The sequence below is a fragment of the Mercenaria mercenaria genome, chromosome 5, assembly GCF_021730395.1.
Source record: "Mercenaria mercenaria strain notata chromosome 5, MADL_Memer_1, whole genome shotgun sequence".
NCBI lineage: Eukaryota > Metazoa > Mollusca > Bivalvia > Venerida > Veneridae > Mercenaria > Mercenaria mercenaria.
The window spans coordinates 42,962,485-42,978,310 of record NC_069365.1 but is presented as its reverse complement, the minus strand read 5'-3'; the positions used below and the strand labels follow the sequence as shown (position 1 = coordinate 42,978,310).

Below are 15,826 nucleotides of genomic sequence, written 5' to 3'. Positions count from 1 at the left end.
AACGCATCAACTTGTGTCGAAACGGATGAACAGTCATAAATTTGATATCAGAAGTATATGTGACCCAAGTTTTTCATCAAATGTTGCTCTTCATTTCAATTCTACTGAACATTCTATTGAACACTTTATTTTTATGCCGATAGACTCCTCAAGGAAACGTATTGGATTCATAAATTAGATACGTTATATCCGAACGGTATGAATGCAAAGTCATTGTATAAATTCTTACAGGAACCTTTATGAGAACTGAGATGTCCCGTATTATGATTATGATGTTGAAGTTAAGTTTTGCACTTTTATATACTACCTGTTTAATATAGTTACGTAATCTTTCTGTATAATCTTAACACTATCAAAATTGTTCAGTTTTAATTTTTAACATGTTTGTATTCTCAATTTATTGTAAATATAAATATTTTTGTGACAACGTTTTACGAAAACAACAAAATGCATCTTAATTATTACCTCCCTTTATTATATATAAAATTTTGATAAAGACAGTACCGTCTGCAAGTTTTGTTTGGAACGTAATTTGATTAATTCTGGCATATATATTGTATTTGCTAAATAAATTAGCAAATAATATTATAAACAATTAGATTATTTTTTTTAATGTTCAATTATCTTGTTAATAATTTAATGTCTTTCCTTCATATATATATAACAAAGTGTGCCTTTATCGTGGCTTTATGAATTTTAAAATGAATCTCTGTTAGATTCCACCTTTAAAACTTTTGTATTTGAATCTTCAATAATTAACTGTTATTTCCACTTTTTTGAATATTATTTACTGGCCGAGTCTCTGTGGAAATGCATGTATCATTTGATTTAGTTAATTAATGATGAGTTTATGTGTATTATCTAAATTATAACGTCTACAACTATTACATTGAAAAATAGAATAATAATGTATATCATTTAACATTCATAGACGTATTATTTCATGAGGCACTTTTATCAGCCATTTATGGCGTCTAAACGTCGACGTCCATTTGGCGCGTCAACGTCATTTCCGTATTTCACGTATCATTGTGTATGTTATTGTCAACTGAAGAAGCTTATTAAAGCGAAAGATGTTTTGACAAAACTGTGTTGGTTTATGAATTTTCAACATTATAACATGTTATATTCAGGAACTTGATAATTTCAGACTAGTTCGATTTTGAGTATTATTTGATTAACATAATCGTATTAACTGAATGTACTGCAATAGAATCATTTTTTTAAGGTCAAGGCAAGCTGGAAGACTTCTGTCCGTTATGTGTAGGGTCTGAACATGTAATTCTAATTTGTTTTGATTTTCTTAAATTGTTAGTACGTAATGAACAAAAACAATATTTGTATATATATGAAAGGATGGAACGACTATTAACATTAAAAGCAAAATGATTTTTGTACTGGCAGCCGATAAACACAACAAAATACTTTATATCTGTGCGAGAAAATCAAAGGGAATACTTAAAACTAAAATCGATTAAACTACAAAGGTACACGAAGCGAATTGCTATATATAATTCGAGATCGTCGACTACAGTGTTCAATTATTGCCGCGGTGATTTCTTTAGGGCTTTTGAATTTCATTAAAGCCCCAGCATTTCCCAGTAACTGCGATCGCTGGAATCCAAATACATTTTACATTCATTTAAATCCTTAATCATGACTAAAAAAGGTTGCTTGTTAAAGTTTTGCCGTTCATCAAAAATCTGATGGTTAATGACAGCTTAGCTGAATCTACATTTATTTGTATTCAGGCCAATTGATCATGTTTTTGTGCTAAAAAAAGAGCATGTGGTATCTTACTCTAGATGTCTACATCCGCCAACGCCGAGGGTAGTAGTATTTCCGCAAGTTAAATGTTTCTGGTGCATGGACACTAGATACGATTAATCTCTTTACGGTATCTACACAAGTCTGAAATTGCCAGTCAAGACATCGGTGGCTGTACACCGATATGTACACCGATATACATTATGGCTACGTGCATACACCGGCGAATTAATTAAAGAGCTAGATTTCACTGCTATAACCCCCCCCCCCCCCCCAACAACAACAACACACACACACACTTCCTGCTTTTCCCCACAGCCCCACTTAAACTAAATTCAGTAAAAAATCAAATTTTAGCTGTAGCATATTTGTGGTGATGAAATTACGCTTTACCTAGGGTAATAAGCAAAACTGATGATCGCAAATACATAGGTATTTGCCTTTTGCTATATTTCTAGGGTCGCTGAGTAAAAATAAATATCAAAAACTTACGGATTTAAAATTAAACCTAATTCAAAATTCGAAGCACGTTCATCAGACTGCAAGATTTTCAAAGTAACGTGTGAGCATAACAAAACTGAGAAATACATGTCAAATTTGTACTTTATTCCTAAAGTTGTTTATAATATTTTGATACAAAATTGCCGAATTATACAACTTTAGTCAGATGATGACGTATCGCATATATATTTAAATACTGTAAGCAAGATGTTCTCTTCTGTCAAAAAACATGGCTGACTTTTCTTAATTAATTTATGACCCTGTATTAAGCCATCATCGAGTCCTTTACCAGCCGTATGTCGTATAATTGGAACCATTTGTCAGTCAGCTATAATATTTCAAATATTCTGACATCAAATGAACGTCACCAGCTCATTCAAATTTCCATTGTCTATAGTTTATACACATTGTCAATGTGTTATTCAGTTTGTGGTGGAGATAGATGGTAACACGTACATAAACATAACAATTAGATGATATACATCTACATGTGTTATGAATAATGAATGAATATCTGTCAAAAGAATAACATAATAGTGTCATTATAGAAGATATTGCTGAATAACAAACTACATGTAAAATGTATAGTTTAGTTTCACGACATTTTTTAAAGTGTAATATTGAATATACGTTGTAGTTCTTTATTCTCCACAGCAGTGTTGCCGCGCTGTCGACTCTATTATGAACAGATTTTAGCAATCAGGCAAAATTGCGAATGTCTGCTCTGTTGTCATTAATTATTTACAAGTATCAATTACTCTAAAACAAATGAAATACTCAGGTATTTCCATGTTATAAATGTTACCTTAATGAACCATTAATGAAACCATTTTATTATCATACAGGCCGGCGGCGCTTAGGTATATTGCAGCTTCATTAACTAATGGCGGTCGAACGGAAAGGCACGTGTTCTAGGCATGCAATGTTTTACAAGCAGCAAATGAATGAATTTTTACTTGTGATAGTAATCTTTTTCAAGATAATTTCGTTTTTTTTTCTATAAGATACCCGTTGATAGCATAAGTCAATTGCTTAAATAATAAACGATATCTGATTCAACCAAGCTTTATGTAATTCACTTGCTATATGACAAATTCCAAGTCGAAGTACATGAAATCAATTGTATTTCGTAAGAAAACTGTTTCTGTGATCGATCCGGGATTAATTAAAGCGTTCACAAAGATTACACAAATAGCAAGGCCCATCATACCTCATTTTTATACTGCGGAAAACCCACGTTTGTCTTCTAATATCACATATGTTTACTATATAGTTGCCCGGCTCCATGGCTGCATGGGTTTTTTCAAGTACAACAAACATTTTATAACTGACTTTTGATCCTGTAAAATAGCATATTTTAGCTGACGGCTAAATTAAACATATGTTCGGAGCCAGAGACAATAAAAAAAGGTCAATAAAGAAGCAACCTGCTGGACTGCTATAAATGAGAACAAACGTAGAGCCAGCCTAAATATACGAATATCAAGCAACTTGTTATTACTATTCACTTTCACATCCAAACACAACCTTTTTTCTGTCTGTAGTTCTACACAACTGTCAAAAATATTTAAACAAAGCTGTCTCTTGTAAAAAGAACTTTAACCGTCTTCAGAGAAATACATGGTATTCATAACCTGTTCGCCATCGAGTCTGTAACGACACAAATGTAACCCTATCCGTTCAAATAGATGAATAAAATATTGGTTGTTTCACAAATATGACAGTTACTAAATGAATATATCTCTGTCCCGAAATGCCAGTAATGAATGATAGATCTGGATTTAATTTGTTTTTATGTGTTTATATGTTTTATTTTGTGTATAACTCCGTTTTAACAGCATTTCGGTAAAGAATGGACAGTTACACTAACCAGTATTCCATTTTCATTTCTATTCTCAAATATTTTTTATTATGTATGATGAAGATTAAATCAATGAAAATAATAACAGAAAACTTTATATTAGCTTATAAACAAGGCAAAAAATGTATTTTTATTCAGTGATGCCAGTGGCTTACCTTATCAACCTCGACAGTATTTCAGTAGTATTTCAGTACTTAGTATACAGTCACATACAATACATAGAAATACTAGGAAGGACGCTATCATGAAATGAAAACGTATTGTCCTTCAGAGATAAATCTATTCCAATCTGTACATAAAGCATTTTTGTTTATTGTTTTTGTTTGAGTTTCACGTCACACCGACACAATTAAAGGTCATATGGCGACTTTCCAGCTTTGATGGTGGAGGAAGACCCCAGGTGCCCCTCCTTGCATTATTTAATCACGGATTGGCAACTGGCTAGAACTACCGAACCTCCGTAAGCTAGCTGGATGACTTCCACAAATGAAGAATTCAACACCCGGAGTGAGGCTCGAACCCACATCGATGAGTGGCAAGTGATTCAAAGTCAGCGACCTTAACCACTCGGCCACGGAGGCCTCTGTTCATAATATATATGACAGGAAGGTGTCTGCATCATTTTAAATTAAATAAATGCATACAGAAGTTAAAAATATAATGCTAAGTCACAGAATAACATGTACATATTGATTTCAATACATTTAAATAGCTTGAACTATTAAATATAATTTCTTATTTTCCAAAACAGAAGCTGCTGACTCTTTTATAGCATTGCCTAAAACGTGGTCGGCTGCCCTGATTTAAGAAATGATCTTCATAAATTATTTACAAGTGTCATTTATTCGAAAGCAATAAAATGCTCAGGAATTTCTGTGTTATATTTGTAATCTTAATTTACCATTAATGAAACCATTTTATTATGATTACAGACCCGCGGCGATTAGGCGTATTTCAGCTTCATTAACTTTAATGGCGATCGAACGAAATGGCACGTGTTCTGCGCATGCAATGCGTCTGTAATCAGCAAATGAAGTAATGAAATCATTTAACAAGATAGTTAATGTATTTCAGAAAATCGATATAAACGGAGGTTTCTTTTAAATGCATTGATATACTACTGTACATTTGTTTAAAAAGATGAAAATGTGATCAATGTATTGCCTTACGTGTATTATTTGTTCAATGGCTATATGACTAATTCCAAAATTTATCTTACACGAAGTTTTTGGCATTCCATACGATAATATGACTGTAATCACATCAATTAGACAGAATATTGTAACCCATTCTGTTTAGATAAATGAATAATGTATTAGGTGTGTCATATAAATGTAATCTATGTAATCTTTTAGATTACGATGCACTGGAAATACGAAGAAAATTGTCTTATAAATATTCCGGTTCCGAAATGTCAGTAATGGGTGATTTATCCAGATTTAATATCATAAATGCAAAGCAAGATGCTGACGTTGCAATGGAAGATGTAATTCAGTCTAATTTTGATTTGCTATGGAACGTCTCAATCACACTTATAATGAACAATTTCAGAAAGAAGTGTTTCATGGCTGGATGACGACAGCGAAATTACAGCGATTGTTCTATGAACTTCATTTAACAAATCAAAACCAAAGCATGTAAATGGTGTTTGGTGATCATTTTGTTTGTTTTGTTTTTGTTATGTTCAACGTCACAATCATTTCACCGACACAATCATAGGTCATATGACGACTTTCCAACTATTCATGGTGGATGAAGACCCAGGTGCCCCTCCGGGAATTATTTCATGACGGGCGGACACCTGTGTAGTAAGCCAGCTGGATGGATTCCGCACATGAAGAATCCAACGCCCCGAGCGAGGCTCGAATCCACAACGGCAAGGAGCAAGTGACGTAAAACCACTCAGCCGTGGAAGCCCCTGTTCGTTGATTATATTGTTACACGTTTACGAATCATAATTAACGAAACGAAAATAGAAATACTTTTGAGCAAAATAAAAAAAAAGTGGAAAACCACAGGTCGCCCAACACGACATAACCGAAAATGTTGCAGGCTCGGTTTGATTGAGATATGTATTAAATGATTCTTCAATTTGATCAGGTCAAATTAGCACAATTATCAATAATCTAAATATTCTAATCATTAATAGTTTAGTGTTGCAAAAAGTAGGAAGTAGACATCATAAGATTGTTCAAAAACAATCTTTAACAGATGGATAAGTTGTATGAGAACGTGACATTTGAGTATTTTACGACATGACACAGTGAGCCAGTACCTACATATATTACAATATAAAGAGATGTTTACCTAAGGTCCGAGATTGTACTCTGTGTTATTTGTCTTGTCCTGTTGGTTCTTAGAGTCAATTCAGTGCACTTTAATATGTCAAACTGAAAATGTTACCATGTTTGATGTGATTACAGGGCTAGAAATCGTGCTCTCCCTGGTTAAATCATTTACTCTTAGAAGAACCCATTGAAATCGACAATAACAACAATTTTATGCTAGGATGCTAGGGTGATGAGCGTTGCCGCACATTTTATATCTAGTTTTCTCTTGAACAGACGCGATCGACCCAAGTCTGTAAATGTTTGCTTTGTTTCATTCTATGCTACAAATAATGTTCTTAATGATTTGATTTACATATATCACGCGAAAGAGGGCCGTAGCACATACGAGTATTTCAAGCATCGCTTTTAATTATGGACTCCATCTGCGTTGTTTACCGCCCTAGGTCATGTAGGTTGGCTTCAGTTTTACTACTAGCCGGCAATTGTATTTCATACACACATGAACATAATAGACACCAAGTATAAGTATTAATTTACTGCATCTGTGGTGTCAAATTGTAAATTGTTACAAATGGCACCAGGCAAATAGATTTATTACAAGGAAAATGAGTACTATACAGTATTTGATTTCAAAGATTAATTTTTTTCTAGTTGTTTAGTTCAACGAAACGGTAAGACGATCAGTTGTTTCTTAGACGAAGGGATAAAACTCGGTATGGTTTCTGTCGGTAATGATCTTTTGAGTTAATTCTCCTATTTCTCCACTTTGGTGCATTATGGACACGACACCACAAGCTTAAAGTGTCAAAAGCTGTCAATTTTTCCACAATTAGCAGTTTCTTTTGACCGTTTTAAAAATTAGAATTATTTTTCTGGATAGTCTTTTTGTCTTCCGTCAGACTAGTTCTTATAACAATGGTGTAAAGTGATTTTATAAGCGTTTTTAAGTATCATTGAATATTATAAATTTATTAACTGAAGTTGAAACGAAATTACACCATACAGTCACAGAACAGCAATGTCCCAATCAGTCCATTGGAGAATCGTGTTTAACTTCGGAATCCCTCGGCATTGTGTAAGGTATAAATATTACAAAGCCAGCTATCAGTCCACCCATTGCGAGGAACGGCCAGCTGAAATAATAATAAAACATCACATATCAAATGACAGTCTTAGAATGACTTGCTAATGTCTGGTAAAATACTGATGACTTGCAAGATGCTAATGAAATACTGATGACTTGCAAAATGCTAATGACTTGCAAAATGCTGATGACTTGTAAAATGCTAATGACTTGCAAAATTCTGGAAAACAGTTAACAACCTAAATTACAATTTTTATCGCGGTTTGTGTCTTTGATACATAATTATAATAACAGGTTAATTTCACATTAATTTTCTATTTAGAAACATTCATTGTTTAATTACGGCTAAGACATTCTAAGAAAATGAAGGGATTTTGTAGTTTTAATTGCCTTATAGATAAGTTTTCAATATAAATGCTCCTTAACGTTATGAAATATCTAAAATTTACGTTTAAATACATTACTATAACATGAATGCCTCCTGTCCGTATGTCATATCAGAAAAGTTTAAACTCTTTGTCCGATCATTGCAGCAGTAACGGAGGCCATTTGATTCGTTCAAGCAACAGTAGAAATCAGACTTGCCAACGAGACGGATTGCTTCTGGGCAATTAAATCCCGAACGAGTAACATCATTCCTATCTATGTAAGATTCGCAGTATTCACACATCACTGAAAACAAAGATTTGGAGAGTTATAAATGACTTCCTCTGGAACGCAACAAGTACTGGGAGACAAGACGAATGCTGACGTTCATAACGAATACCTCCTGTCAGAATGGTATTTACTCTTTATCTGATGACTGCAGCAGTAATGAAGGCATTTTGATTCGTCCAAACAACAGTAGAAATCTGACTTGTCGACAAGATTTGCAAACTGAATGCCTGTATTACAATCTACATATCACTTGGGCAGTATTCACACATCATTCAAAATAGACAGACCTGGAAAGTATGTTATATTATGCATGGCATACTGAGTACACTCGACAAACATCAAACTAAAACAAAACCAATCACTTCAGACTACACAGAAAAATTCTGAGGGAGAGCAAAGAAAAGAGATTTTTTTCTACAACACAAAACGTTGAATTGAATTACAAATAAATTTTTGCATCTTTTTTTCTGAAAAACAAGTATATGATATGTGTCCGTCGTAATATTTAAATATGTAATGTAATTGATCATCGGCAGGTTGTTTTAAAACGTTCGCTAACGGTTTCTATAATAACAATAGACTTTGAAAGCGAATAGCATGGATCCTGACCAGACTGCGCGGATGCGCAGGCTGGTCTGGATCCATGCTGGTCGCAAAGCCATTATATTGGTATCTGTCCAATATATCACTTAAACAGACCGCTTTAGGTTCAGAATTATATAAGTTTGGTACTTATCAACCAATTACGTTATATTGACACCACTGTGTATATTCGATGGCATATCTATTAGAAAATAAAAATCAATTTTTATTCGATTCTGATCGAATAGGGCTATATTTACTTCGGATAGGTACAAAGTTACATTTGGTTGAATTCGTGTAGTAAATCCCTTACTGATGTAACCACTTGCATGGAGAAGAAAAAACAATATAAAACTAGACAATCTCTAGAGCAGATGTAATCATATGAGCCGTATAATCTATGAAGTATACACCGCTTTTGAAAATGAAATGAGAAGTGCCATGAGAAAACCAACATAATGGGTTTGCGACCAGCAAGGATCAAGACCAGCCTGCGCATCCGCAGTTTCTCTAATCCAATAGGCTCTGAAAGCGAACAACATGGATCCTGACCAGCTGGTCTGGATCCATGCTGGTCGCAAAGACACTATGTTGGTTTTCTCATGGCGCGGCTCAAATGTGTTCGTTATACAGATGTTGCTGTTCTTAGAATGTCAATTCACTATGAATTTCGTTCAGTTGATAATTCTATGTGAAACTCAGGAATATATTTTTTTAAGTATCTTTAAAACAGGGTGATTGTATAGTTGTATTGTATTGTATTGTATTGTATTAAGATGTAAAACAAATGTATTTAATGAAATGATTAATAAAAAGAAGTACAAACCAATATTAAAAAGAAACAATCCAAGAACTATGTACGCTAATACATCCATGTTTATGTATTTTGATAATCGTTGTGCTTTTTATTCAACATTATTTCAGTTGTCATTGAGTATTCTTGAATGTAGAATAAATATTTTATTAAGCCTTTATAAATAAATCATAATAGTTTTAGTGAGGTTTTATTGTTTACAGCGAATATTTATCATGCAATTATATTGATCTTAGGCTTCATTATGGTCGATTTTGCTGTAAATTGAAAGTTACTCACTGAAGCACAAAATGCTTTTCAGTCTAAAACAAAACTCGTTTCAGCATATTCAAATTAAACCAAGCCCAATTGTACAGGATCCTGTTGAAGCCATCGCATATTGCCTTATGTCTATTTATGTCGACACATGACCTGACAATATGATTATGCAACAGGATGCATGGAACGAATGTGATATGATTACCGCGATTTCGAGACCAATGTCGTGGTAGCAATATGCTATGTCCTTTCCCAATAAGCATTTTCTTGTAATATAACAGATAATTGTCGCATAAATCTTTGACAATGATTTTTGTTCATCTGTATAGTCCATGTTTACCTAATTAGCCTTTTCAACCAGGTATAGCCATTTATGATCAACGCATTTATAGTACTGACTTTGGGTTGTCTTATGGTTTGTTGTACGCAGGGCAAAATCAAATAGTAGTTAATATCTCTTTTATTGCTAATCGATACATGTATGAAAAATAAATCATTGTCATCAATTCAAATTAATTTATTAATAATCAACCTTGCATTATTCTGCTCGGCCCTTTCCGCTGAATGGAGGTCTTTCAACTACCTAGTCATTTCGCCATTACACTGGAAGACGTACATTACGACAATGCGATACGAAGTTACGACGACGCAACATGTCATTTTAAGTCGCGATGTCGTGCACTGAGATGCACTTTTGTTGAGGTGTGTCTAATATGCCTAATATCGTGTCTGTGTGTCGTCGCAGCGCATCAACGCGGCACGACAAGTGACATTTCATCATTACATCACGATTTGGCTACACGACATAACAGGAATGGAATACGACATGGCAACACGACATAACGGCGCAATATTACAAAAAGACAATAATGAGACGCATTTATGATATTTGTGCTCATTTTAGAAAGTAGTTGCAATGTATGTGAAAGATTGTGGAAGGGAGGGGAGATAAGCAATATCGATATATGCTTTTCCATGCCTTCGAATATTTTGTTCAAAATTTACAGACAGAACATTGGTTAAATATACTTATTATTGATTTGTGTTCCAGTAATTGAAAAAAGTGTGATAAATATAAAGAAAAAAATTAAATTGGGCCTAAGCTAAAAAAAAAAAAAAATTCAAGCACCTTACGAGATTCGAACTCGGACCTCGCGCATGGAAAATATGTGCGCTAATCACTGGACCACAGTGACTTGTTACATAAATATGTGATAAAATTATGTATATAAATAAATTTTGACATGTGACGCGTCAAATCGACGGTACGACCGGTACAAGAGCATTTCACTGGTTTAAGCTGCAGAGGGGAATATCCGGTTTCAGGGTAACGGCGGTAATTAAGCTCTAAAGTAGCGTTTGTTTTTTTTAAGCGAGAGAAAATTATGTGCGTAAACAGGAAAGACGTAATTGAAAAGTTTCAATACTGCATATTTTTATTATGCTGTAGGAAATATAATCAAAGATTTATTTGACCCTAGAAGCAGTTCTAAGTCCTGACACAAAGTATGGGCTTAATCTTCCTTTGGTTTCCTCTCTTTGATATATTTTTGTTAAGACTGGCCACCAAGTTCTTTCAAGTTCTTTTGTAGTATCAAAATGTCGTTCTCTTAAACACGTCTTAATTTAATAAACACACGTTTCAATTCATGAACAAGTTTTCAAATCATCTACCTCCTATGGAGACAGTGTATTAATGATAAACGTTGCTGAGTATCGGTTATATTTGCATTGCAGTAAATAAGAAGTACGCATCGGTTTATCTTCTATTCTTACACGACCGGCAAATTACCTACATACACATAGAAGAAAATCAATCCACGGTTATTTTGCGATAACCCATTTGGCTGTTCCGTATACCGCCAAACCCCCGCGTGCAATTCTTTATATGAATGACAGACACGTGACGTTTGTAAATACGCGCGTGAAAATCGTAGTATCCGCGTACAACAACAAAGTTCGGCTGCAAAAGGGTACAAACAACTAATCTGTTGCGTACAGGAACAGTCTGCGAGATTCGCCTTGGTTTTAGGGGCTGGAGGGTTTGATGGCCATGTTACACAATATTTGCTGCAATTCGTAAACAATGGGGAGACTACATGGAGGTTTCGCCATGAAGTTACTGAGAAAAGCTCTTCTACTTATTAGGAAAAGCAAGCAATTAATATTAAGAATAAGAAGAATATTGATTAATTAATATTAAGAATTAATATTAAGAAGAAAGAACTTAATGAGTGTAAATAATTTTAAACAATACAACCAAAGAAAACAAACAAACAAAACAAAACGGATAGAGACAAAAAAATTAAAAGGCAGAAGGAGTATTCAAAGCTCACACTGGTACTCATCCGTGCAGGTCTTCATAGACACATCACTGCTTTAACTTTCTCCGGAAAACTGTCACTTATGCGTGATCGTGATTTCGTAGAGTCTAACAAGACCCTGTCAGGAAAAAAATATGACACTGAAAAGAGAAGGAAAATACTTTTGTGAACATATATTAAGGAACCAATCAGTGTTAAAGATTTAGAAAAAAAAATTAAATGTACATTAGCGGGCTATTTTCTCTTGAAACACCAGTTCCATTACAGAAAAAACAAGAGCTGTCGGAGGACAGCAACGCTCGACTATTCAACAGCCTTGTCGCTTGAATGAATACGAATGTCGAAAAAGGGGCATAATGTAGTAAAAAAGTAAAATAGGGTTATGGAACCTGCATAGGGCTTATCAGCTCATAACAGTGGACAAGTGTATGAAGTTTCAATCCATTCCCATTACTGGGTACTGAGATACCAGCTTACATATAAGAATATAACCCAAAACTCTTAAGTTGAAAAAGGGGCATAATTTTGTAAAATGCGAAGTTGAGTTATAGACCCTTTGCACTGCATGTCATATCATGACAGTGAACTAGTGTGTGAAGTTTCAATCCTTTCCCATTAGTGGATACTGAGATACCAGCTTACATACAAAAACTTAACCAAAAATTTCTATGTTGAAAAAGAGGCATAATTTTGTAAAAAAGCAAAATAAAGTTATGGGACCTGCTTTGTGCATGTCAGATCATGACAGTGAACAAGTGTGTGAAGTTTCAATCCATTCCAATTAGTGAGTACTGAGATACCAGCTTACATACAAAACCTTATCCAAAAAATTCTAAGTCGAAAAAGGGGCATAATTTTGTAAAAAAGCAAAATAGAGTTATGGAACCTGTGCAATGTAAGTCAGTTTATCACAGTAAATAAGTGGGTGAAGTTTCAATCCATTCCCATTAGTGAGTACTGAGATACCAGCTTACATACAAAACCTTAACCAAAAATTTCTATGTCAAAAAAGGGGCATAATTTTGTAAAAAACGAAACAGAGTTATGGAACCTGTGCAATGTAAGTCAGTTTACCACAGTGAAAAAGTGTGTGAAGTTTCAATCCATTCCCACAAGTGGTTGCTGAGATATCAGCTTACATACAAAAAACTTAACCAAATCGGAACGCGGACGCCGATGCAGACGCTGACGTGGACGCCGACGCATGGGCGAGTCCAATAGCTCTACTATTCTATGAATAGTCGAGCTAAAAATTGTTTGAGATAATTGCACAGTTTGGAGTAAGGAGGGTTTACAAAATCTGCGAAAATATTCATTTGTTGTTGCTGTAGATGCTGATGGGAATAGGCATGTAAATATGTCCTATAATTAGGCAGATAAGACATACTATGGCGTACAAGCAAAAGAAAATGTAAAGCAGCCTCGCATGTAAGAACTGTTATACAACATTTTCTTTTGGAAAGTACATAAGTAAACTCAATCTAAATTGTAACCGCTTCTTTGAAAGGCATTTGTGCAAGTACGGAAATAGCAGTGTCTGGTATGCCAATTCACCGGTAGGAATAAACACAAGTAACAACCGGGTGTCAAACTTAACAAAAAAGCTTGCAATGTTAGGTACACAAACCATTGTATTATAGCTATGGTGTCTTCTAACTTATATAAGACTGGGTTTTCTAGCAGTCAAATTATGTCTGTCACTTGGCACAGAAATGTGCAAACTTTTAGTCATTATATAAAACCAAATGATCAAGAAAGGAAACAATTAAGTTCACATCTGTCATATAAATGAAACAGCAACAAGTTCTTACCTTGTAAATCCTGCTCCATGCATTCCAACATGACAGGATAATGAGAATAATATTTCTGACATCCGAGTTGCTGTGAATTCCAACATGTCAAAATTAGTTGATGTTAGTTATTCTGGCAATATAACACAATTTCAGCTTTTTCCTGGTAACATTTCATCATGTACGATAAATGTGTACTGTAGTGCCAATCCTTGCGAAACGTAAGAAGCCAATCGGTAGTATTACACCGATTATTTTCTGTAGGAAAGCATTACATATAAACACTACATTTTGTACATTTGTTGGAGAAATAAATGAAATTATAGACATGATCAAATTTCTATCACTTATTCTGTCATTTATGTGCTAGATCAATTAATGTTGTGAAACTGCAACATTTACAGTTTGCGTGGGAGGAAATTTCCACAGCCAAATCCAGGTGCGTAGCACGAAGTGTAATTCATGTAAAATATAGTTACCATTTTTCTAACACTGTTGTTTCAAGTGTGTCGTGTTAGAGTCGAAATAACAAGCTCCCAAATGTGATTTATCGTAGAATAACCAGAGATTTTAGTTCTTATTCGAAACAATAAATCATTAAGGCTTACTGCCTTCATGATACATGTACATTCGTACGCATAAGAACTCAAACATCGGTTATTCTACAATAAACCACACTTGGGAACTCATTATTTCTTTTTTTATATCTGTTATACATATGTCTAAAAGGTTTTATTACTGCTTTTATGACAAAGTTTGTTAAGATGAAGATGTCATGCGCACGAGATAAGATGTCGAGTGCACGAGATAATTTAATCTTTAAAAAAAATGTATGTCCTAAACTTAAACGACTTTATCCCCAGCAGAGCTATTGAAAAAATGTCTTCTTACGGTTGTAAGCGGACACTTTATCAAATGCACGCACTCTATCAGTAAACAACCAGCACGTGAAGTTCGTGAACGAAGTCATAAACTGTGCCTCACGTAAAGAATGTCTATTTTCAAGGTGATTCAATTTTTGGCTATCTTCTGTTAAAGGTATCAATTTTTTTAGAATTCCAATATATGTAAATAAAGCTACCGGTAAACACCCACGTGATCCGACTTTCAGAAATAGCTGAAACGTCCCAGCGTGTTTTTCTCTGCGTATTTAAGGGCATAGAAGACAATATTGGAGTTCGTCCTAGCTAGCAGAGATTTAAATGAAGACAAATCTTCTGACGTTAAAAAGCTTCAAGCGTCTTCTACGCCGTTAAATACGCAGAGAAAAAAACTCGCTGGAGCGTTAGTTCTTGGGATGAGTTGGGAAATTGGCGAAATGACAATGACTATTGCCACTGGACTGGAAAAGAGTGCGCTTTACGTGTTAATACCACCCCTTACTGTCGACATGTAGGCATCGGAGCTCCATAACTGGATGTGTCGTTTTGTTATGGAGGTACGATATATCTTATCTGTTTATGTATATCAAATTTTAACAGTTATATAGGGGTTTGTTAAAAATTTAATCTTGGACTTCGTAAAAGGTGTCTATAATATATGTTAGCAATACACCCACCACAAATGCTTTAAAGAAACCTCGAACAGTATTGGAGTTTGTCCTAGCGAGACGGCTTCTTACGTCTGTAAGAGGACACTTTTGAAGAAGCCTCGGATGAAATTGGTGTTCGTCCTAGCGAAAACGGATTCTTACGTCTGTAAGACACTGTATCTATCACATGCATCCGTATAAACAAGTCCTTTTTTTGTCAGATATTAGCCGTCTTTGTATAAATAAATACCGGGTAAAGTATGACTAAATCTTAGCTCGTTTTTGATAATGCGAAGTATGTGTTAGATATTGTTGAATGGACGTAACCATTATAATCTTTAGCCTGCTGGCGGCAAGTGATTCTGC

At 34.5% G+C, this 15,826-nt stretch overlaps 1 protein-coding gene across 2 annotated transcripts; it reads right to left on the bottom strand.

Moving 5' to 3' along the window:
- Positions 1 to 6,946: 6,946 nt before the first annotated feature.
- On the bottom strand, positions 6,947 to 14,492 carry LOC123558941 (protein shisa-1-like). 2 transcript variants are annotated; one of them, XM_053543352.1, is made up of 4 exons: positions 13,951 to 14,492; positions 12,152 to 12,279; positions 7,969 to 8,176; positions 6,947 to 7,553 (listed from the first exon to the last, which is right to left on the bottom strand). In XM_053543352.1, exons 2-4 carry the CDS (start codon positions 12,177 to 12,179, stop codon positions 7,448 to 7,450), a joined length of 342 nt encoding a protein of 113 aa, XP_053399327.1. In that variant the 5' UTR covers positions 12,180 to 12,279; positions 13,951 to 14,492; the 3' UTR covers positions 6,947 to 7,447. The 2 variants fall into 2 exon arrangements, with proteins under 2 accessions (XP_053399327.1, XP_053399326.1); XM_053543351.1 differs by lacking the exons at positions 12,152 to 12,279; positions 13,951 to 14,492 and adding an exon at positions 9,570 to 9,769.
- Positions 14,493 to 15,826: the final 1,334 nt, after the last annotated feature.